This window comes from Melanotaenia boesemani, chromosome 12 (assembly GCF_017639745.1).
Source record: "Melanotaenia boesemani isolate fMelBoe1 chromosome 12, fMelBoe1.pri, whole genome shotgun sequence".
Taxonomy (NCBI): Eukaryota; Metazoa; Chordata; class Actinopteri; order Atheriniformes; family Melanotaeniidae; genus Melanotaenia; species Melanotaenia boesemani.
The window spans coordinates 25,628,285-25,650,985 of NC_055693.1; the positions used below are offsets into that span (position 1 = coordinate 25,628,285).

General features: G+C 38.8%; 2 protein-coding genes across 8 annotated transcripts in view; one reads left to right on the plus strand and one right to left on the minus strand.

Annotated features, from left to right (window-relative positions):
* Positions 1–440: 440 nt before the first annotated feature.
* Positions 441–12,871, minus strand: LOC121649949 (basic leucine zipper and W2 domain-containing protein 1-A-like). 2 transcript variants are annotated; one of them, XM_042001113.1, is made up of 12 exons: positions 12,760–12,871; positions 9,500–9,572; positions 9,104–9,280; positions 5,541–5,635; positions 5,367–5,432; positions 4,265–4,400; positions 2,969–3,078; positions 2,540–2,710; positions 2,067–2,213; positions 1,662–1,800; positions 1,244–1,366; positions 441–1,123 (listed from the first exon to the last, which is right to left on the minus strand). In XM_042001113.1, the coding sequence occupies exons 2-12, from the start codon at positions 9,561–9,563 to the stop codon at positions 1,092–1,094; spliced, it is 1,260 nt and encodes a 419-aa protein (XP_041857047.1). In that variant the 5' UTR covers positions 9,564–9,572; positions 12,760–12,871; the 3' UTR covers positions 441–1,091. The 2 variants fall into 2 exon arrangements, with proteins under 2 accessions (XP_041857047.1, XP_041857046.1); XM_042001112.1 differs by lacking the exon at positions 12,760–12,871 and adding an exon at positions 10,103–10,256.
* myo1b (myosin IB) overlaps positions 11,679–22,701 on the plus strand; it is a 61,273-nt gene continuing 50,250 nt past the window's right edge. For 2 of the 6 annotated variants that reach the window (XM_042001100.1, XM_042001101.1), the window contains exons 1-2: positions 11,679–11,936; positions 19,771–19,917. In XM_042001100.1, the coding sequence (XP_041857034.1) occupies positions 19,792–19,917 (126 nt within the window). In that variant the 5' untranslated portion in view covers positions 11,679–11,936; positions 19,771–19,791. Of the gene's footprint in view, positions 11,937–19,770; positions 19,918–22,701 lie in introns of those variants that run through there. The other 4 variants (XM_042001102.1, XM_042001104.1, XM_042001103.1 and 1 more) reach the window with 3 other exon arrangements.

A 22,701-nucleotide genomic window follows, 5' to 3' on the forward strand; every position in this document is an offset into this window, starting at 1 on the left:
TAGGTAAAACGGCATCAAAATATTTTTTGATTTTATGAAATGTTCACGACATAATGTGCTTGCATCAACCTGCATTTTCATAACATCTCAAATAACCATCTCGCTCTCATTTTTGCATGCTTGACTGCTCCATAATTACCATTTAAAGTGGGAATAGGAGTGAAGTGACTGAAATGGTTGTTTGCAGCTCGGGTTACGCATGCCTGGCTGGCTTTCTTGATTGAATGATTGGGTGAAGCAAGAAGAAATCAACGAGTGGGGAAAGAGAGAAAAAATAAAAAGGAGGGAACACAAGCTGATCTGTAACACAACAGATGCACAACTATAATTTCTACACATGCACCTTTCCGTATGATTGCCTTTTTATGATTGCTTATAATTACTCATAACTCATGCCATTGGTTGCATTGACACTATGACAGTTATTTGACACAAACAGATGCAATGAAAATCATTTATTTCCATTTATTTTAAAATTTATGATAAAGAATTAAAAACCTTACAAAGCTACTAGAGTTTTGTTACATGGCATTTATGGAAAAAAAAGACCATTTTATGGAGCAATAGTAGTAGCCAGTGCTGTTTAGAATGGTACAGCTTCATCACTAATAATGGAGAGTAAATAGGCAGTAAATATGATGCTGTCACATAATTGGCAGAGATGTAAAATGAGGTCACAAAATGGTTTGTCTTTCAAACTGCCAGCCTCTCATGGCTATGCAGATGAACCTCTTGCAAAGACTAAATACAGTGGCTCTGAAATGTGACATCAAACTGGCTAAATTTAAAGGGAATTTTGTCTCCAAAAGGTTTCTCTTTGTTGCATGAAGGCATTTTATCCATTTATTCAAGATGTGGCACTAAGAATGGCTGCTGAAGGAGTAGAAAGAGAAGAATGGGCATTGATTTAAACAGAGAGCAAATCCAAAGTAATTCAAAGCCCTTCCGTGATAGCTGAACAAGATATGCAGAGGTAGAGAATATACAAAGAAAAAACTGTTGACAGATTTCTGCAACACATCCTTGGACAGCATCTGGTGCTTCGTTCATCCGAAAATGTGCATCTAGATGGTTGTTGTAGCTAAAGATCCTCAGTCTGCGTCCTCTTCCTCAGACTTCGACTCTGGGAAGGAGGGGGGGGGGGGCAGACATCTGTCAATGCTCTTGTCAACCATCGGTTCACAGTAAACCCCTCCACCAATGATACTGCAACTTAAAGTGAGTGAGTGAGTGAGGTAACTACCTTCTTCTGCGTTCTTGAGCCATTCCACAAATGTTTTCATCTGTTCAAGGAAAATGCTTTTTCCTTTGGCTACATGGGCTTCGTTGTACCACTTCAGAATTGCGTCTTCACTCAAGACATCCGCTAATACAAACAAAAAACCAACAGAAATATAATAATGAAAACACCGTAAGTCAAAAAAATAGAAGGAATGTCTATTCAACATGATGCCAACAGCACAGATGCGTCCCCGGGTGCTTGAAAAACAAACGTTCCCAGGCAGGTTGATGACATCAATCAAGACAAACTTTTTGGCTTTAATCTCCGACCATCTGGCATCATCCATACGTAGCTACACAGCTTCCTACTATAAAATAAAGTTTGTTTTCCCACAAATGAGAAGACAGGAACAGAAGCCTTACGGGCATAATTAACTCACCTTTGTAGAGCAGAACAACAATTTTCTGGAAGGCCTTCATGAAGTGGATGTTGTCATAACAGTATTCCTGGATCTTCAGCAGCAGTGTGAGCTCTGAGAGGCCCTGGGAGGTAAAAGCCTTCAACAGTGGGCTGTATTGCTAAGAATGTGGAAAAAAAATGGAAATTAAAATTAAAGTTTTATTATTTTCTAAGCTTGTTTAACAGATGGGAGGGAGATTTAGGATCGCTCACTCAAATGTCTTATATTATCTTCTCTTTACAGGAGGCATCGCTGAGAGTTAGTGAATCTCTCCTAATTTTAACAGCAGCTGGAATTTTTAAATATCTTCCAATTTCATTAGATCTCTCTTCCCTATGCTGTCACAGATGCTGGAGGGAAAAGAGATCATAACAGAGGCATCACCTTTAAGTGTTTGATGGCTTGTTCTGTGACCAGTTCCTCTTTCTTGTTCCACTCCACGGTGCTCATTACGCTGGACCAAATTAATCCGATCATCATCTGTTCAGAGATGTTGTTCTTCTTGATTTCTTCTCGAATGTAGGCAATAATCTGTAAAGCACAATGTTGACAATGCAGAAAAACTACAGTCACTCGTGCATGCCGAAATGCTTATCAAATGCTTCAAATGTGAGGCATGACAACTCTGGCAGGAGAAAGAGGCATGCAGGAGCAGATAATATTGTTGAGGTTGAGTGGATTTCAGAAACTTTTCACTGGTTAAGCTGCATTCATTTCTCTGCCACTCCTCAAGACAAAAGCAGGCAAAGGTTAAGTAGAAAGCAATTTTCAGTGCTACTCTCAGTGTGTGCAACAGAAAAGGTACTTAAGTATAAAGAGTGTAAGTGTAAAAGAAACAAGAAAGCTAATGGACTTACATCCTTGAGGGCATCCCCACGTGACATCTGATCCTGAATCTCTTTCTGCAGCTCCTTGCGGGCACCCATAGACTGCTGGTTTTTGGCAAAGTCTGACAGCTCTTTGAGTCCAGCATCAGTGAAGTACTTGGAGAAGTGTTCACAACTGCGCTTGTTGGCAGGAAACAGTTCCTGAAAAAGCACAGAATCAAACACTGAGGGGGGCCAAATTACACCAGACGAGCCTTCAACAGGAATCAACAGGCTTTTTGCTCATTAACCGCCTGACTGCTGAATGCAACAATACTTTCCTACTTGAACTGATGAAGTTTAATAACTTTATTTCCTCAGTCACGATCTGAGTGCACAAACTGTTAAGAGTGACTGTACTGGGAAACAAAGCTTCATCTAAACATGTAAATAAAGATGTAATAAAGATGTCATTCTCACCATAAGTCTGCTATCCATGCCAACTTTTCGAAGACTGGCAGTGACGGAGTTTATGTCCTTCTCAGAAAGCCAGGATTTGAAGAGTTTTACAGCAAAACATGCTGAAACACCTGAACAAATGCATGATAATGCGAGTCAGCTGCTGCCAACAGACAGGCCAGGATAAAGTTAGGCTTCAGTAATACTACTGTAAACACAACTGTGCAGCTCTAAACTGGAACAATGCCAAGATAGGGTGTGAGTTTGGTATATTGGAGAAGCATCTATATCGAAATAAAAATGTGAAGGAAACATCGGCTCTTTCATATCTGTTTTAAAGCAAAATGACTAATTATGTTATAATTATATTATATTTGTGGCCAATAAATTTCCTCTGCAACCAGCAAATGACAAACAGCAGACGGAGCCAAGTCCAACACAAGCAAAACCTTCCGGCATCTTCTTATGATAAATTCAGAAACTAAGCATGTAATGAGACCACTTATTCAAGTAAGTTGATATGCTGGCTTATTTTGACTGCAGACTGGAGCTATTGCTGCATCATGACTACCTACATACAAATTCCATCATCAGTCACACTGAGTAAACTGAGGTTTAAGACCACATAATGAACCTGACGTGTACTTTGCCTGGGAACATCCTTAAGAAAAGGAAAAAAACAAAACAAAAACAAACAAAAAAAAAGAAAAAAAAACAGGAAAATTTAAAAGGACCAAAAATTGAAAAAAAGGAAAACCTCCAGATTGTCAAAACTATTTAATGAGTTTAGTTCCAGTATTAACTTAGGAGAAGTTCTTCAAGGGTAGACTGGCATGTCTGCCACATGCCAGTGTTCATCTTTGGGGTCAGGTTTTAAATTCTTTTTAAATTATTATTTTATTCACCCTTGTTATTGGAAACACAAGAAATAATACACTTTTCAAGCATCATTAGTCTCCACTTACACTTACAGTATGATCAGCCATCTACTTAAATAGAGGCTTCTAGTTATGACTGTTTAAACAACAGAAGTAGGATTTCATCCCCATTCAATGACTCGTAAAGACTGAGATTTAAACAGCATTTTATACCCTTAACGATTCTTTCTCAGCGACTTAAAACCAGCATGACTGCAGTCATCAATGTCTTCCCTACAATGTAAACTGAAAACAATCAATGTCAGCACATGATTGCATACTTGCACATCTCTCGGCTACTTATGGACTGCTGAGGGGAATAAAAACCTAATCAATGAAATGGTGGGTAAATAGAAAAGAAACACAATTGTAAACACAGACGAGGCATTAAACTTGGTACCTTCTTTGACCAGATTCTCATTGAAGAGGCTGCTGAGAATGGATGCAGACAGCGTGCCATTGGCCAGCAGAATTCCTGCTAGCATGGCCAGCTTGTTGCGCTCAGACTCTGTGAAGCCCTTGAGAAACAGCAGAAGCTGCCAAACAGTAAACACAGGAACAAAGATATGTAAGCTGAATTAAGTCACACTACATATTCTTTTTTCCCCCCATGTAAACCTCGTCTTGAAGAATGTCAATATTTTTTTTACATCTGTATTAAAAACGTGCACATATCTAAAATTAAACTATATACAATTCATAGACTTTTGCATTTGAGAAAATAGAGTCACATACATTGCTGTCTAACATACATCATTTAAGGGGTAATCCATATTTCATTCAAACCAGAGAGCAAACTTCACTTCAAATACCTGGGTGTATGTATGGGATAGTGCACTGTTCTGGACTCACCGAACAGAGGATGAACTTCTTATAGTTTCAGGTTATTTGGAGCAAGTAAAAAAAAATCTGTCTTTCTGCTCGACCACTCAAAGCGAACTGTCGTATGAAAGGCCAGTTTAGTTTAGGGGCCTGTCAGCTCAGCTGAAAGCCAGGACTTTACGCCTCCTTAGTGTCTGCTCTAAGTTACTGGGCCATTCTGTGTAACAGTTCGTATTTGACAGCTGCTCCAGGAATGCCATCTGACTGGCAAATAAGACAGCTTTGGATTCTAGTCAGAAGAGTATCAACTTTTGCCTCCTGGGAGGAGCTTTTGGATGCCCAAATGCAGGAAAAAACAAGTACAGTGTATTTTGTTTTTCTTCTTCCCCCTTACTCTGTTGCACTACTTGGTCAGCGGAAGGATTATATAGATTTCTGAGTATTAAATGAGTTATTTTAACATTTTTTATTGGGTTTATAATGTTTTATGTCTGTGATATGCATATAAAAAGTGTAAAAGTTTTAATAGATGTTAAAAAGGAAGAGTATAATGTAAAAGCTTGTGAGGCAGGACAAATATTTCTTAGCAGACAAATAGATGTATCTGTTTTTAGCTTTGTAATAAAACCGCTATGAATACAGTAACATGATCGACAGGTAAGGCACATATAAAAACACACCTTTTTGATCTCCTCCTCAAACCCCTTCTCCAAGTATTTGTACCGCCTGATGAGCTTGTTGAAAACCTACAAATAAAACCGTGTCCCATTTTTTGCAACAACAAATTAGCAAATTTAGTATTGATCTTTCCTGCAATAGTGGTGCAAATTGAGCAAGGATAAAAGTATTTTTACCAGCGCATATGCCTGCATGGTCTCCATGTCCTCTTGTGCCTTGAAGAGACAGACTTCTGTGCAGGTCACGTCTTCGGAGAGAGTTCCCCCTGGGGCTAAAAAGAAATTTATTTTCTTTATTTATCTTTCTAATAAATTTGCACAGTTTATTCCTTCAATTGTATAACTCGTAGGAGGTTTATAAGGGTTCCTTTTTCATTGTTTAAAAACATGTTTTTACTTGTAACTGCAGACACACATCTTTAATTATCCCGAGTAGTACAATTTTGACAAAGCAAATTAAAGACCAAACACTTAATTTGGTTTGGCAAAAATCAACAGATGATGCAGGCCTGTGAAAGAAAAAAATAAATGAATAAAAAATTGTATCACGTACAGCCCAATAAGACAAGCACTATCCACAGGAGTCAAACTGTGTTTTAATGTTAAGCTGCTAATTAGGTTGTAAAACAAATATTTGCTGTTATACAATAAACTCGATTTGTCCTTTTCAAAAGAGTTTTCACATACATTAGAACTGTGCATCTTCACTGATCTCACAATTTAGTTATGATTATCTTGTCAACGATTCGAACCACTATGTGTTGCATCCTCAGTTTTCTTTATGACTGCACATGTCTACTTTTTTCATTAATAAATACAATAAGTCAGATAATTATGAACTCCCTGTTTATAATTATTTCAGAAATCAGTGTGAATCTTCTGATATTGACAAACATCATAGGAATGTAAACAATGATGTTACTTTAAACTTCATTATTGAACTTTATTTTTCCACTGCTGGAAAATTAAGAAACATTACTATACTGTGACGTTATAAAAAAATGGTTAAGAAGCCCTCTTAAGAGCTTATGGTTAAGAGCAAGATTTCTTGCAGTAAAGCTGTGTTTTGTCCCTTCAGTCTTTCTGTAGTTAGTTCAGACAGAATATGGAAGATGTTTTTCATGTTCTCCTTTATGACCAGAAAACATCTGCCTGTAAGTATTCTAGTTAATTTGTAGTTGAACACAGAGAATATTGTTGATGTAAACATTTGTTGATGGACAAAGCTTGCCAAATTTTCCATAGACATTAGCCTTAAGCTAACTTAGCGGTTTTTATACATTCTCGTGTGTAATGTTACGTGATTTCACTGAGACAATGAATGTATTTAAAGTGAGATACTGATGGATTTTGTGTTTGTTTGCTTAGTTTTACAGTTTTCGTAAGGTTTTAAAACAGATTCAGCTTTGGGTCTGCCGAGCTGTTGCAGCATGCCACACGCAGGTGGCAGCACAATATCGATACAGATTCTTTCACGTCCGCATTGCGATGAATTGTAGAAACGATTAAATTCAACACCCCTAATGTTAGGGGCTAAGACCGTGGGCACTCGTATTAGCAGCTAATGGGCTCGACACACAGCGGGCGACTAACAACAGCAACAGGCGAAATTTCATCGCCAAACGGTAGTGAACATTTTTCTAAAGCCCACGTGTGCACGTTGACATGAACGATTGCAACATTTCACATGCATGAATGTCGCCTGTCACTTGGTTAGAGGACGGCAGCGATTTTCGACTCATCGAGCAAGTTCCATAAAAAATTATGGAGAAGGAGCGACGTCGCCTCCCGTGTGTCCAGCCCTTAACTGGCGAGGTGTTTGCAACTCGCGTTGAATAAAAACTAAAGCAGTCGGGCTGTGGGAGGAGTCTGCAGCAGAACGCTGCAATGCCAGTGGAGCTCGATTTGCAACTGAAAACAGCACAAGAGGAAACTGCGAAGGACAAAAATAATCGGATCCTTTCATTTTCATGATCGTTGAAAACCCAGATTGTAATTGTGATTAAAATTCGATTAATCGCCCAGCCCTACAAATCAGGCAGACCTCCAGAGAGTCCTTTAATCCACTCATGTAAGAAACACAGTGCAGAGTAGTAATTAGGCTGTGTATTACTCCGTGCAAAGATATAGGTCTGTCCTATAATCTATTACTAATATTGGTCTTTCCAATACAGATATTAGAGCTTGTGCCATTGTCATGTTTGTCAAAGAAATGTAGCCATGCTCTGAATCTCCTCTTCCAACAGACGCACATGTCTGTTTATTTGTAGTCAAAGAGCTGGCCAGCACCCGTGGGCACCGATAGAGACCATTGAAAAGCCCAGTGGTGCACAATTCTGGTGCTTTAGAAAATTTAGAACTGGTTCTCAGGGTGAAACTGGGTTTCGATTCTCATCACTAGGGTATATGTCCAATTACTGTCATGATGGAAAAACCAAAGGTGTGCAAGGCCCAGATTTTCAGCTGACGTCCTAATGTTTTCTTTTTTTTTTTCCTTTTTTTGCACTGTTCACTTTTTTTTTAAAATCTCCATTAGTTATTAAAGTACAGCTATTCTATTATTTCTTCTCAACACCAGTGTTTAAAAACGTATCTGATGTTATTTCCTTATTTAAATGATAGCAAGTCCTTTCGGACACTACAAGGTTACACTTTCACAATTCTCCTCCAACCCGATGTTCAAAGACACATGCGTGTGCTCATGCAGGTGAGAAAAATCCCACCAGCTGACATGAAGAGAGCGCATGTGGGGAAAATATGATCTGGACTTTTCTTCAATATCGGTACTGATACCTAGGGCTGGGCGATATGAACCAAATCTTATATCTCAATATTTTTTACCTGAATCACGGCATACGATATTTATCAATATATTTTTTTTTTGTCAAGTAACCAAAAAGACAGTCCTAATTTACAGCCTTCAGTGGCAAATATACTTTTATTAAGGATCAGCAGCACATGTGCATTAAAACAGCTGATTGAAATTAAAGTACCTTTATATTAAATTAAATGCTCCTAAAACAAAATAAATTAAAAATACTTTTAAATGACCATAACAAAAATACAGCTGTGTAAAACGCAAAAGAAAAGATGCTTTTAACTCAAAACAAGCTATCTCGATATAAACGATATTGCTTCCTTCTGATCAAGTCTCGATATATTTGAAAATCTCAATATATTGCCCAGCCCTACTGATACCACTACCACTATCGGATCGGTGTATCTCTAATTGCAACAGCATTGCGTCAAAGTTAATAATCCATGTTTTTAAATTGACCTGTCTGCAGTCCAGATCCCTCACCCATTAAACACAAAAGAAAAAAACTTGACAACGGAGGCTGCAAATCTGGAAGGACATTTGACTTTCAGAACACCAACAGCTGATTTACTCAGTTCTGTTAAAAGAGGGATGTGATACAGTGGGTGAGGATGCCCTATTAATATCCTTTGAAATGTAGTGCTGATATCATATACAAAGTGAGCATGCCCAAAAAACATAATAAATAAAAAAAGTCACTTTAAATGTCTGATGTTTTTTTCATAGTAGTATTTCTAACCAAATACAGCATTAAAATAATTATTAAGATGACACAGTGGCTCTGGACCCCAATTGATGTGATCAGTTTGCTTATGAAGAAACATTGCTGTGCAATTAAACAGACTGACAATTAAACAAACTTCTGTAAAATAAATAACAATACTTTTAAAGTTTTTTTCCCCCTTTTTTTAAGGCTACTTACCCAGCATCCCACCAGCCACCAGGATATCAAACAGGGTCTCAGCATATCGCCGGTAGTCAAGCTTTGCACCAGAGGCATCAAGGAACTTCGCAACAGCTTCCAAATCAGTACCGGTTTGGTTCAGACCTTGTACAATACTCTCCTGAAACTGGGAAGGGTCAAACCTCTCCTTTTCATCTAAGGAAGGGAAAAATATTTAAACAAGTTTAACCCTGACAATAACAGTTTTTAATATGTGAGCTACCTGTCACTTAGTAGTAAATCATTATTTCATAGTCTCATTCTGTACAAACACGTGGTACAGGGACATTGCTGGGACATTGTTTGGTTCATGTTCCTTTCTGTAATCAGTTCTTATCAGCAGTAGGAGAGGCTAGATATTTTAAAGTTTCTCACCTCTTTTACGAGTCTTGAAACGCTGGCCTGTTAGCGTGGGCTTCTGCTGCCTTTGATTACTCATAAAAATAGTCTGAAAAACAAAGGAGATTAATCAGGCCAAATAAAAGGACAGTATCAATCAAGCAGCGTGGCTCATATCTAAAACTTAATCGATGACAGGCTTTATCCACCATTATTTTGGCTTGCCTACCATTTCAAGAATGGTTTATGTAAGCGTTATCCGCTGGCCGTAATTGCCTGATAACGTCTCCTATTGACATATTCTTGAGGTTTTCCGTTATAATTACACGTAACCGCCGAAGTTATTGTCGTATATAGTCAGAAGCTGAGTTGGTCTTATCTACACAACGTACAGTTTAAGCAGCAAATGTACGAAAATAATGGCCCGGCAAAACGTGACAAAATAACATTATTATGATACCAATTAGTTGACTTGTCAAACCCGACAGCACCTGGGGATAGCTGACCTCATACCACACGGCTAAGTGCTAGCTAACTAGAACCTTTTAACTATCTTTATTTTTCTGACACGGTGTCAAATTAAGCTTCTTTACGTGACTAAAAAGCGGTTACATGCACCAAAAGCCACCAGAAACTCACCGAAATCCTCTTTTGGATCAAAAACAGTCCGTAGAAAAAGTACAACCGCACTTCAGTACAATATAATACAAGGAAGAGGAAATGGCAGACATAACCGCGCATGCGCTCTAACGCGAAACATTTATGTCCTTACAGAGTGGAAAGAAAGCGGTTTAAAAACTAAAGAGTGACCTTCGGAGTGAAACAGAATCGGTGTTTTATGCGACATAAACACGTTTCGTTTGAGCCGTTGTTGTAACATGGAGAAAAATAACAGCAATCCTTGTAGATGAACCTTGAATTACTTTAGTAGATAGAAGAAATGTAAGTATTGGGGAAAAAATATTAAAATCCAGAATTATCATACTAAAGTGACCCGGTGTGACTAAACTGTCACCAGAAAGTCGTTGCTATCAAAAATTAAGACACAGGAGGGGGGTGTTGTGCAGCATGTTCGATGCTGCATCTGTCCATAGAGTATGAGCGGAAAACGTTCATGTTGCGTTAAGATTTACCTCGTAAATTTGACAGCCAAACGAAATTCTGTTTGCTAAAGTTCAACTAGCTTTTTCTCTAGTTTGAAAGACAAAAATAACAACTTAATATACGTTATAGTTATTTTTAATAATGGTTAAGCAATTTAAAACATAACCTTACCATATATTCTAACTGAAATATTTGATTTTATCAACAATCAATTCACAATGTTTAAATAAATGAATAGAAAAACTGATAATAATAATAAAAAACGCAATACAAAATTATTTAACACAACTAAAAAGTGATTCACACAGGCTAAAAGACAGCTAAAAATAATTCTTAATGAAATGAATTGATGAAATTAGAAAAAACTTTATCCATCCCAGAGGGAAACTGAAAAAACACCAAGGGAAAATGCAAAAAAAAAAAAAAAAAAAAAAAAAAAAAACACCTTTAAACAGCTACAAAATGAATATGGCTGCCAGGAGACTTAAAACAATTATTAAAAGAAAAATATATTCACAACAGCTACAATGACAAAATTACTCCAAACAGGTACAAAGTTATTAAAACAACCACAAATACATTTAAAACAGGACAAAGATACAAAACATCAAAGACAGATACTCAATTAATATAAAAAACTTAAAATGTTAAAATAATAATAATAATAATAATAATAATAATGTAAAATGTGAGGAGGACATTCACACAATAACCAAAAATTAATAGACTGAAATCACATTCACAACGTCTGTTTCCAAAGTGTGCAATGTTTGTTTTGGCCTTTTTCCAAATCCGAGCCTAGGGCCACCACATTCCACATCTCGATCCCACATCCATAACTAGATGATTTTACAGTTTTACAGAAAGGCTACCCTTCAGTCTAAAACTTTTTTCTCGCATAGAAGTCATACCATTTAAATCTCTGATTCTGCTTGCTAAAGATTTGTTGTCCTTTTCGAGTTTGAAAACTTTAGATTCCCACAAGTTGGATTTTATGTATCATACAATTGGACATTTTATCTTACAAAAAAGAGTATTATACATTCCGATAATACGCGAAGGCATCACAACCCCCCCGCACTGGAGGTGATTGAGGGAGTATGGACTAACCCAGAGACGCTGCTCCAGCCACTCCCTACGCCCGGCAGACCCTGAGCTCTCAAATCCACCCGGAGCTCCATTCAAAGTGCTGAGATCTGGATGGGAGCCTCGTCCAGCCACATCCAGCACAACAGACACGAGTTAAACCGAGGACAGCCGGGAAGGGCTTCAGGAGACACTCCACAGTTGGAGGATCTCCTCGGGATCACGCTTTGATCCGCAGAGTGGATTTAGGACAAGAAGGAGCAACTCTTGCAGAGATAACGAGGCAAGTTGGATATTATATGTTGTTGCTCTGTTACGTGCTTTTAAAAAAACTTCGAGTTTTCTTCTTATAGCTTTTGGCTCATTTGTTAAACTTGTGCATTCTCGGCAACTCTTTTAAAAAGTTAACTTTTTTCCATTGTGTGCTCATTCTCAGCTTTCCCATCTCATTCATTTCTCCTTACTTCGTAGAGGAGGGGGTTGGGATTTTTTTCTTCTCTATCTTCCTTTTCTTTGTGAAGGAACTGTATCGGTTATTGGATGAAAATGGAACTGATTGTGCGCTGTTTATTCTCCGCTGATCCAAACGCTCACGCGGCATTGTTCATGAACATTGTGCTTTCTAATTGCCAACATCTGCGAACAAGAACCATCTTAATGATAGTCCGCTGCAAATCCTGACGTGCAGGACAGCAGCTTAGCTCTCACTCCCAGAGTTTAGTCCGCTAACACACTGCAAAGTTAACTTTTTAACGACGCAGAACAGTGGGATAGTAATGATGTAGTCAGTCTCTAAAGAGAGAAGACTTGGAGGAAAGTAACAAAAATTATTATTAAAGATTACATCATGTTTTTACATAATGTGCACTCTGATTTATGGATGGACTCTAGTTAAAGATATTGTGCACAGACAAAGCTTAATACCAGTTTAAATGATAGATAAACCAACTAAAGGTGGGTTTACCCTCCAATCCACCTCTAGTTTTAAGAAATCCTGAGGCTGCTGACCGGAGTAAATCACTGCTCAGCATGGACTGTATGAATAAAACTATTCACCTCTCCAAGAAGCATTCCAAATATCCCACTTGACAAGTTGACATGCTTACTTTTTGCTGGATTCTCCTGAGGGATCCGGTCTGAAACTCCTAAAAAAAAGAGATGTCTTATGGGAAGTTAAACTATAGCTCTAAGGAGAAAATGAATAAAAAAAGAAGGGGTGCAAACTGTAATGTTCATCATCATCTTTATACCACAGGAAGACATCTGCAAATGAACTTGTTTCTGTGCATGGGAGTTATTCAACTTTTAACTCCTCTGGTGAACTTGAAGTCAGGAGCAAATTAGATAAAACCTTTAGAAAATAAGTTTTTTGTCTCTTCCCTTTTTGAGGCTTTCCACAAATATGTCCCGCCTCTTTTGGCCAGCCTCTCAGCCAGGAAACCAGATGGGAACTTTATTACCCGCACTGATCAAACAAACGGTGATGCAAGATGACTGTGAAAGGTGGTGAGCTTTTCAGAGCTGTAGAAAGAGACTCCGGGGGGGTAACAACCTTTTTTAGCTCACTTGGAAGAAGGCAGTGTGCAGGACTGTTTGCCAGTAGCTCCACTCAGTAGGAGCTAGTCAGGCACATGCATTAAGTCACCACAGTATTTTCTAGTGTGCCAACCCTCTCCCCCCACCTTTTTCTGGAAACATTGTGGGGTGACATGCTGTGGTCTTACGCAGGGTGCATTGACGCCCAAAGTGTATCCACCAGTGCCATGGTGATGAATAGTGTTTGCACTTGGCCATCTGTGTAGTGAGGCGTGTGTCTTGTGTTAGGCCTGCGTCAACACAGATAGACATTGGGGGGGTCACACACGTGCAGCCCCACCGAGTTGAGTATTTGAAGCCTTCAGCAGCCTCTTCAAAGCTCAGTGATCCCAGTTCAGCAGTTCATCCATATTACGACCTCTCAGATCTCACTAAAACATGCCAAAGGTTTCCAAGTTGCTGCCTCAACAAAGAACTTTTTCACTGTGCAGTTTAACTCGGGGGAATTTTCCAGTTCAAATGAAATGCCTAAACTTGACTTCCTTTGGCTCCCAGCAGAGGTGCAGTAATGATACTGTACATTTTGACTTCTCTCCCTGCTTTAAGTTCGCTACAGCTGCTTTATCCATTTGCTCATATAGATCCCAGCCAGACCAAGTCTTTGAACACCTCTTGGGCAGAAACATCACACCCACTTCTCCTTTTTTTGTGCATGTATCTAATCAGATGATCATTTAAAAGAAAACTTTCTCTGTTAAACTTCTTAACAGCCATCATGACACAACTGGCCTGCTCAAGTTAAGATCTCTCTAATGAAGCTCGACCTACAGGTGTTCAGAACTTTTGCCTCTGGTCTGTTTTCAAAGCAGATGCTCCTCACTCAGCTGATAAATACATACATGTTCTGTCTTGTAGGAAATTGACTGGCTCTTGCTGTCACTGATTGAGCTTTCACCTGGTCAGTCCACTGTGTGTGAATTATTCTTGGTTGTCGTGTTGCTGAGTGTTAAACTCTTCTTGAGCAAATAAGTTTGCATAAGGAATTTCCTGGCAAACTTTAACATTTATGAAGGTAGGAAAACATTCACCTCCAGTCAAAGTTGTTCCTGATTTGTGATGCATAATAAAAAAAAAAAAAGCAAGAGTCAGACCAAAGCTGTTCCTCTAGATCTGGTCTGTGATTTAGATTTTTGATTTAATGGTTGTCTGTCACCGGTAGTGATCAGCCCCCTCAATATTTCAATGGAATGGTCACAATTAGATATTTTATATGCACCTGTTTCAAGGTGGAGCTTAAGTGGCATAATTTAGACATGTGCTGCATTTATATGCAACTAGGAATTAAGTTTTTTTTTCTTAATTAAAAATGAAAGAAGCCATCAAAAGGTGGATTTCTGCAGCCCTTTTTCTTAACCCTTTAAAGCTTGGCCCAAGAAAAAAATGGGGAGAAAATTCAATTATTTTTAATCTCAAGTTTTTATTTGGCCCTTTTTTAACTAAATGTGTATATATATATATATATATATATATATATATATATATATATATATATATATAACAATAATCATTTTTGTATGTTTATCATTTTATTGCTGCGATTTGTGGTGCAAAGGGTATCCATCAGGGGGCAGAAGACAAGTATCAGATTGTACAATGGGGTTTTGATCAAAGTTTTTACCACAAAGTGATGCAAAAGGTTTGTATGTATGTAACAGTGTGTAAACCACGATACATACAGCATTAAAGGGTTAATTCCAAACATATCCCAAACTCGTCTGTATACATATTTGAACTTTTTGTATTAATCGATGTGAAAGATTTGTCAAACTTTAAGCGAAGTAACAAAAAAAGGCAACAATTAGAAAAAAAAAAAAGTTTAGTGGACTGTTTTGATAATCAGTAATGGCTCTCTAGCACATCGGCCACTTGAAATCTGTAAGAAGTCTTTCTGAGATCTTTGTGATCGTCCAAACCCTGTTTCTCTCAGTGAGAAGCTGACTTCTTTGGGTTTCGTATTGTATTGATTGCCAGTTATGGACTCATGTTTACCAAATGTACTTGCCTCTCTGCACTTTGAGCTGCTTTGTAAATAAAAATAAAAAAAGTGTACTTTGGTTCATGTTTAATCAGTACGATGGCTTCGTGTTGTAAGAAATAAATACTATAAATTAACACTTTGTGTTTTTTTTTGTTTGTTTTGTTTTGTTTCCCCCCCTCTTTCTTTCAACAGCTGTTGAACACACACAGACAGCTAAAGCTCTTAGCTGAGTAGCGTAGTGGCTGTCGGTTGGTGTGCCAGCCTCATGTCTGTGCTCCTCTAACCCCCGGTCTTGTGTGTGCTGCCCTGCTCTGCTCTTTGGCACAGCCCCATGCTCTGCTGCTGCTCCGTTAGGCAGGGCTTTAATCTCCATCTCTGGCAGCAGCTGTGATGTTGTGACTCCTCTGCCTCGTGACAAGGCCACGCTGATCTGCAGGACATTGGCAGAGTAGTGCGCTGCATAATAGATTTTATTATCACTTGTTTGCACACCGACGCCACCATATTCTCAAACAAAGCAGCATAAGTGCAATTATCTTCCTTTTGTGTTTTCGGTGCACCTTGTGCAACTGCTTTTTGTCCCGGATTGCAGAGTTGATTTGTGGATCGCAGTGAAAGCATTGACCAATGCAAAACTGCTAACCACCCTGAGCTACTTCATGTTTTATTAAGTATGTTTGTCTTGACACAAACAGCTGATCCAATAGCTCTGCTTTTGTTTTTTTGTTTTTTTTTTGTTTTTTTAACTACTTATGTGTTTTGCATGCATGTGAGTGCTTGTTGACCTTGGTTTTGAATTTTCCCCTTGCTAAAGGACAGGAAAAAAAATAAGGACACATGACCACAGTCTGGGTCTTTTTAATAATATATGTACATTTAATGGTATTTTTATTCATGGCTTCCCCCTTTGCTTGATCTGGCTGGGAAATCTAGGTCAGTGTCAGGAAGCAAAGCATGTCTCTTAATATTACTGGGACATGCATTGAAATCCCAGGTTCCATCCAGCCACCGTTATTAAAATCTCACTTGTGCTTTAGTTGAGCAACTTGGCTAAATGCAACACTCTAATCTGTGGGAATTATGGATCAAAATCTGATTTTCTAAATTAAATACTGAGATGTCTGCTGCACATGTCAAGTATGAGATGACCCTCTTCAAGCATGTAGCATGACGCTGTGGAGGAGTAGTGAAGTACCAGCAAGAACTACTTGAATAAATAACAGACAATTGTACCTGGTCTTTTGCAAAAAAAAAAAAAAAGATATTGTGGAGTCTCTTTAACATTGTGACATGTTATGATTGCATGCACCTGCAGGAGTTGCAGAAAATATTCATAATTTTTAATCAGAGCTATGGAATATAAGAAGTGCCAAAAATAAACTGTGGAGAAGTAATGAAAATTAGGAAATGCACACATAAATAATTAAATCAAATGAAATAATTTGCATAAAAACCATTAATGGAGGAACTATGTAGATTAATGCTAAAATTTAAAAGATTTTTTAAATCTATTTTAAAATATCTAATTTTACGTGTTCTTTTTTTTTTAAATGTGACCTCCCCCCATATTATTAAACCTTTTAAAGTTTTGCTCTAAGCTAATATGGTTTCCAAATGCTCCTTCCCCCACAATGATCTTCTCTTCCAGTGTAACACTGGATTTTGTGACGTATCGGTTAATATGCTATTGAGTACATGAGGTCAGCCTTTAATTTAATGTGCCAAAAGTAAATGAGGAGTAAATTACACCCATCTGCTGCACACAGGCATGGTGCCAGTCAGGGAATGGAGATCTCATTCCAGTAAGGACAGCATGCATGCACCCAGACTATGGCCGTTTGACCTAAACTCTTGCTGCATCACTCTGTTGTGAGCTTTGTATTTGAGATTAATGGCAGCCTAAACATTTGATGCTTAGTCCCCAAACATGCTTGAAGGGAAAGGAATCAGGAGACTGAAGCTGTGGGACACTTTTAATCCAGTTCCTCTGAGTAATTTGTAAAGATCACTTGGATTCAGATTTAACTGTATTGTTTTACCTAAGATTTAAATAAGAGATTAGGGGTTTATTTATTTCTTTGTCTTTCAAATTCTATAATTTAGCAATATTGACACTGACCAGTAGAGATCATCTGTTATATTCCTCATCTCTCCCCAACTCAGCAGTGAGGATAATCCCCTGAGTTTAATCAAGGCTGTAAGGTTTTCTCTCATTCCATCTCCTTGGCTGCAGAACAACATTTAGCAGCAGGGAGCAACTTTTATTAATGGGATTGTGTCTATGGCTGCCTGGAAGCCACTTTCAAATCTGGAGAAATGGGTTATCAGCAGTGGGGATGAGGGTGTCCAGGATGCAGACAGATGTAGTATGTTTTTGGTTGCAATGGCGCTGGCACCCAGGAGACATTTCCACATTGTGTTCTCCCCCAGGTCAGTAAGAGGTTCCAGCATCTGTTTAGACTGAGGGGAGGGGGGAGCTGTGTCTATTAAACACTCATTTATGCCAAAGACTAGACTTAACCCAGCTGATTTCAATGAGACTGGGTGGCAGATTTGCAGCCAATGAGTGTTTAGCCGTTTTGTAGGAATTGATTAGCTTGTTATCGATTGCTGAAAGCTAGTACAAACATTATCTAACCCGCTGGATAATCTATAAGGGTTGTTAGTTTATTTACACATGTTGCTGCAAAGGAGCATTCTTACAAAGCTCAAAACAAGAACAACTAAATGCATAGAATAACATCACAGAGCAGCTGACCGTCTTATCATCTGCCCAGAGGACTATGTTAAAAAGGAAATGGTGCCGACGACCAAAGCAGCTACTAGACATGAGCATCACCGGAAGAGGAATTGGCTTCATGCCATCAATATGACGCTTTGTAGCTTGGCTGGTGGGAACAAAGTAACCAACCTCAGCAAGCTGAGAAGTGAGCACATATTTCCCCCATCCACCCCCTACTAGGATCCTCCTGAGTCAACACCAAGCTGTTGACATCATTAAGGGCATTTAAAAAAAAAAAAAAAGAAGTGTTGTTTCCAGAAAAGCATAAATTATTTACACCAGTCTTCCTCATTTTCTTTGCCAGTCTTTGCAAATGTTTATCTTCATGCTGAGTATGAGTGAGTGGGTTTGGAAATTGACTGCTGCCTGCTACTAAAACTGGGCAACTTCTTTATGGGCCAATAACAGTGTGCCCTCCAGGGGAACAGAAAGGGGGAAAAAGCGAAATAGAAATCTACACAAGGATATTTTTTTTCCTTTTTTTCCAGAAAGTCATGCTGTTCCTAAGCTGCTGCTGCTGAGTTTACAGAGACTTTGAGAGCAAAGTATGTTTAGTTTTTTTTTTTTTTTTTAAATGTTAGAGCTTTGTGTCCAGCTCTCTGTCGACCATTTATTTCCTGTTTTTTATTAGAAAAGGCGGGGAGGGGTACCCTTGGAACAAGTTGTTGAATCCCCAGACATGAATTCATCAAACTTTGGTCTTGACCATTAAATATTAGTGAGAGAATAAATTTGGGTCCACTTTTAGGTACTGCTTCCATCGCTACTTTTTCACTAATGTCTAAACCATTAGATTGCATTATGAAATATTCACATTTTCCTTATTTTAACTTGACTGGCAACCCATCCAGGGTGTACCCTGCCTTCTGCCCATTTGCAAAAGGAATTGATGGAAACTTTATATTTGTAGCCAACCAGAAACTGTTTCAGACTTAGAAAGAAATTTATACTCTGGTAGTAGTGGACAGGAGATGACTACATTGCCTCATCTGTTGGCCTTGTGTAAACAGCCTGTGACAACAGCAGACATGAGGTTTTTAATGCAGCAAAGCCCTTAACATACCCTAGGCCCCCTCTCTTATCCCCAGCCCTATAGCGAAGGGATTACTGTTCTAAAGGGAGATGGGAGGGTAACACCGGACCAGAATCTGCCAACTCCAGCACTGCCTTTGTCATGGTGTACTCTGGCCCAGATCCTTTCACAGCCCCAAATATGAAATTGCTGCAACAAGCAGGCGGAATGGATGGGGAGGGGCTGATGTTACAAGAGTTTTACTGTTTTGGGGGGGTCATTTCTTTGATTTATAAGATGCTCTTAGGGGCAAAGATCCTTTAGTTATGCAACTTCCTAGGACATTCTCGCACGCCACAGGGGAGCGAGGTTGAATAACCAGTTGAGAGGCCCTGCTTCTCCTCTTGAGACCAACCCCTGTTGTTTAAACCTTTTAAAATTTTGAGACAAATAAATGGCCAGAATGAATGTAAAAGTGATGCTAAAACATATTTTGAACCAGAATTTCTTACAAAAATGCACTGTGTAAATGTTTTTTATTAAGAGTATTTGTGCCCGTATTTTCCTCCTTCTTTATTTTTGTTTGCATGAAACGGGTTGTATGCATATGTTTCGTGTATATACAAAAGAAATGAGTGCCGACGAACATTGACCCATAATCACTTATGGTAATACATAACTTAACAGGATACTTTTTTTCATTGCTAAATGTGTAATGCATCCCTTTCCTTCTCCATGTTTCTGTGCAGGGGGGCACACCTGCAGCCAAGATGGAGGTGAAGACGTCACTTCTAGATAACATGATTGGGGTTGGTGATATGGTCCTCCTAGAACCCCTCTCTGAAGACTCATTTCTTGAGAACCTGAAGAACCGCTTTGACCACAATGAGATCTACGTAAGTATGCTTTTTTTGTGCTTAAACACAAAAAAAAAAACACTTCTTCCAGTTATAGCTGTAGAAGCAGTTCAGACACAGAGACCACAGCAACCACCCAATCAATAAATCTATTGAATGGTTCCTTCATGAGGCCGGAAATCCAGGGCTCTAGCAGAAGAAAAGCACCGGCAGTTTGGCTGGTTGCTTATCTCTAAAAGAAGGGAATTGTTGAACTGTCATCTCTGAAACGGGTAATTGGTTTTGGACCTTGTGTTGAGGCACTAGACGTCAGTCGAGATGATTACAGTTCTGCTCAGGCTGCCGTCCCCTCGCAGGCCTGATGTCACCACATTGCCTCAGGGACGCACTAGAAAGTTTGCTTAGAAATGACTTGCATCCTGCTGAGGAATGGGAATGGTGTTTTCACATTTCACATGCCCTCAGTGTTTGTTTGTTTGTTTTTTTCTGTCCTGTGTGGAGCTGATCTAAATGGTGGAACTTTAAGCTTTCTCAAGTGAACATATACACTCTTGCAAGAGATGTTTTCATTGCATTCATGCAAACTCTAACTTTGCTTTTCAACTCAGCCCAAACTGTAGATGAGGTGAAAGTGAAAAATGAAGTGTTTACAGAAAGATACATTGCATGGCTTTAAGTCTATAATGGAAGCTTTTTGGTAGCATGAGCTACAGCTTGAGAGCGATGACCAGGAAAAGCACTGGAGCCTGTATTTATCCAATAAATCTGTGGTGTACAGTTCTTGTGAATGTATTTCCCCTCATGTGGCATCATCCCTTACAAATGGCCCCATCCCCCGCACTTAACTATCATATGACAGCTCACAACCGAAGAAAACATGGCTTTGTCTTCCAGAGGGACAGCACATCATGTATCCAATAACTGCAGAAAATCAAAGAGACCGAGACTCATCCTGTTAAATGTTGGCTTGCTTCTTGTCTGGCTGCTTAGAGGAGTTTTTTTTTAAGAGTATCATTTTTTTCTCAAAGCTTATAATGTTGCTGTTTGCATTTTAAGTTAGGTGCAATATCCTCTTTTCCTTGCTTAGAATTTGCTAGCTCACAAAACCCCTTGTTGGTGGCCTGTGGCTCAGTTGGGTTACTCATAAAAGACTTTTCTTCCTCAACAGTGAAACTCTAGCTCGATGAGCGATACTAGGTTAGGTATTTTATGCAATGGTTGATTAATTTTCTGAGCTATTATGAACAGATATTTTGTTACATCAGATCAAGATATTTGCAACCAGCTGCTTACAATTATTAGTAACTTTCCACAATCTGCTCGATGAGCAGATTTGATGTTTTCTATGGAGATTGACCATAATATTTGGAGCACCTGCCTAATAGTAGATCGTCCTCATCATCCTTTCTGAAGAACTCTGACCAGTCAGGGTGGAGAAAACAAACCATATCTGAGGGTGTTCTGGAGTGTCTGGTTCTGGACGGCCAGATGAACGCCTCAGTTTTACAGCCCACTGCTGCCCTGCTATGGAAGGCTGCTGCTGTGGGGGAGTGCTGAAGCCCTGTGTGAGAGTGTAGGAGTTAAAGCGTGACAGAAGGTGTGTAAGTGCAGGAAAAAGTATCTATGGTGGGTGGCAATGTCCATTCTTTGTTTCTGATGTACTTGACACTATTTTCACTGGTAATTTTAGACTTAAAAAAGCCACCTGGGGCTCCTGATCAAAAGCTTGTTTTAGAAACCTGTGTGAAAAGGAAACTCAACATGAACACGGAAATATGTAAACATGGCCTTTTTGGCCATCCTTCAGACAAGGACAGCTCAAGATTTTAAAGGACTTTAGTAGAAAACTCAACTTTGTGCTTTTTGCATCTTTTATAACACGCTTAACACAAAACTCAGGGCAGTCAGGGCATGCAAGTAGTCCACGTGATTCACTACCTGTTGGGATAATCTTTTCTATCCACAAAAGCTGGAGAATTTAATTTAATTAATTTTCTCCTAGCCATTTTGCTTGTAAAGAGAGCCCTTCATTAACACATGATTCTTTGTTTACACTGCACACACTCTTTGTATGCATCCTCCGCTCTGCTAAATGGCTTCTCTCTGCCTCCAGTGTGCTGTTGAACAGGAGGCTGTGGGAGGTTGTGGTGTTGCCACAGGGAAGGCCATGCCCCACTCTAGTCAGAGTGGCTTATGTAACGGCTATTACCACGGGGAGCATGGAGAATGTTTCAGGTTCATGTTTAAAAGTGCTATCTGAACACCGTGTGTCGCATGTGGGAGGATGATGAAGATTGCTGGCTTCACATGTTTCTGACAAGTGTGATTTGTTGATCAGTACCTGTTTGGATGTTACATAAAAGTCTTCTGTTATGTAAAAATGTAAAAAAGAGAAAACAGTTCCTCACTTGGCTGAGGTTTTAGGTTTAATTAAAACCAAATAACCAACATAACTGGGTGATGCTAGAATACTATTGTAGGACATGAACAGAAAAGTAATTAAAAGCAACTTGTAAGTTAGCTAGCCAGTAGCCCTAGCTACCGATGTTGGCTTACAGTAGCTAATGTGTTGACAGCGCTGTAAAGTTTCATAAAGTACCATATAAAGTAAAGTACCATATAGTACATTAAAACTTGCATTATTTAGCTTAAAGTGACAATTTTCTTTTACATTAAAGAGGGAGAAAAAGAAAGTAAATAAAAACAATTGTTAAATCGGTGTAATTTCTTTTATCTTCAAGCTGAGACACATTGATGTGAAGTACCTGATGGATTTTAACTGATACTGATTTTGTATTATTTCCTACTACCTCAGTCCAAGTT